The 1,004-nt window shown below is 43.9% G+C and overlaps 1 protein-coding gene across 2 annotated transcripts in view; it reads left to right on the forward strand.

Annotated features, from left to right (window-relative positions):
- Positions 1-1,004, forward strand: part of IGF2R (insulin like growth factor 2 receptor) — a 60,599-nt gene that overhangs the window by 37,294 nt on the left and 22,301 nt on the right. For both annotated transcript variants that reach the window (XM_035892753.1, XM_035892751.1), the window contains one exon: positions 695-782. In XM_035892753.1, coding sequence (XP_035748646.1) covers positions 695-782 — 88 coding nt within the window. The remainder of the gene's footprint in view (positions 1-694; positions 783-1,004) is intronic.

Here is a 1,004-nt window from a genome sequence, read left to right on the forward strand (position 1 = left end):
CTAGAAAGAGTCCAGAGGAGAGCTACTAGGATGATAAAGGGACTGGAGCACCTCCCCTACGAGGAAAGGCTGAGAGAGTTGGGCTTGTTCAGCCTGAAGAAGAGAAGACTGAGAGGGGACCTTATCAACACATACAAATATCTTAAGGGAGGAAGTCATGAGGATGGAAGATGTCTGTTTGCAGTGGTGTCCAGCAACAGGACTAGGGGCAATGGGTGCAAACTGAAACATAAGAGGTTTCAGTTGAATATGAGGAAAAACTTCTTTACTCTAAGGGTGACAGAGCACTGGAACAGGCTGCCCAGGGAGGTTGTGGAGTCTCCTTCTCTGGAGATATTCAAAGCCCGCTTGGATGAAGTCCTGTGTCGAATGCTCTAGGAGAGCCTGCTTTAGCAGGGGGGTTGGACTAGATGATCTCCTGAGGTCCCTTCCAACCCTTGCAATTCTATGATTCTGTATATAGGCTTTTCCCTTGTCTCTCCTTACAACTGCTTTCCTGAGCCTATAGAACACAACAGTGAATTGTGTAATCCTGTGAGCCATCAAAAGCAGCTCTTTGCTGAAAATGAGTACTGAAATTTGGTAATAGAGATCTTAAACCGTGCAATTGCATTAAAAAAGGGTTCTGCATGTACATTGTGAGACTTGCAATGTAATTGCTACTAAGCCTCCTTCATATGGCCCTTTTCTGTAGGGATCACCGGTGTTTGAGCAAGAGAATGACTGTGAGTTTGTATTTGTTTGGAGAACCTTGGCAGCATGTCCTGTTCACAAAGCAGAAGGTAAGTCTTAGTTATTTGCACTTTAAAATATCAAGCAAATTTGTACCAGAAGTAAATACTTAGTGAAGCTATGTTTGTTTCTTGCCCTGTGAATCGTTCTGTAAAGGGTGCTGGCTTCTGGAGGGTTGTCTCTTCTGAGCTTTAAGCCAACTAAGAGTCACATCTAACACTGAAAGTACAATTTAGGATGACAGGCAAATGTACTTCCCTGTCTAGGGAAAG

The sequence above is a fragment of the Egretta garzetta genome, unplaced genomic scaffold (assembly GCF_000687185.1).
Source record: "Egretta garzetta isolate BGI_Z169 unplaced genomic scaffold, ASM68718v1 scaffold744, whole genome shotgun sequence".
NCBI classification, from domain to species: Eukaryota; Metazoa; Chordata; class Aves; order Pelecaniformes; family Ardeidae; genus Egretta; species Egretta garzetta.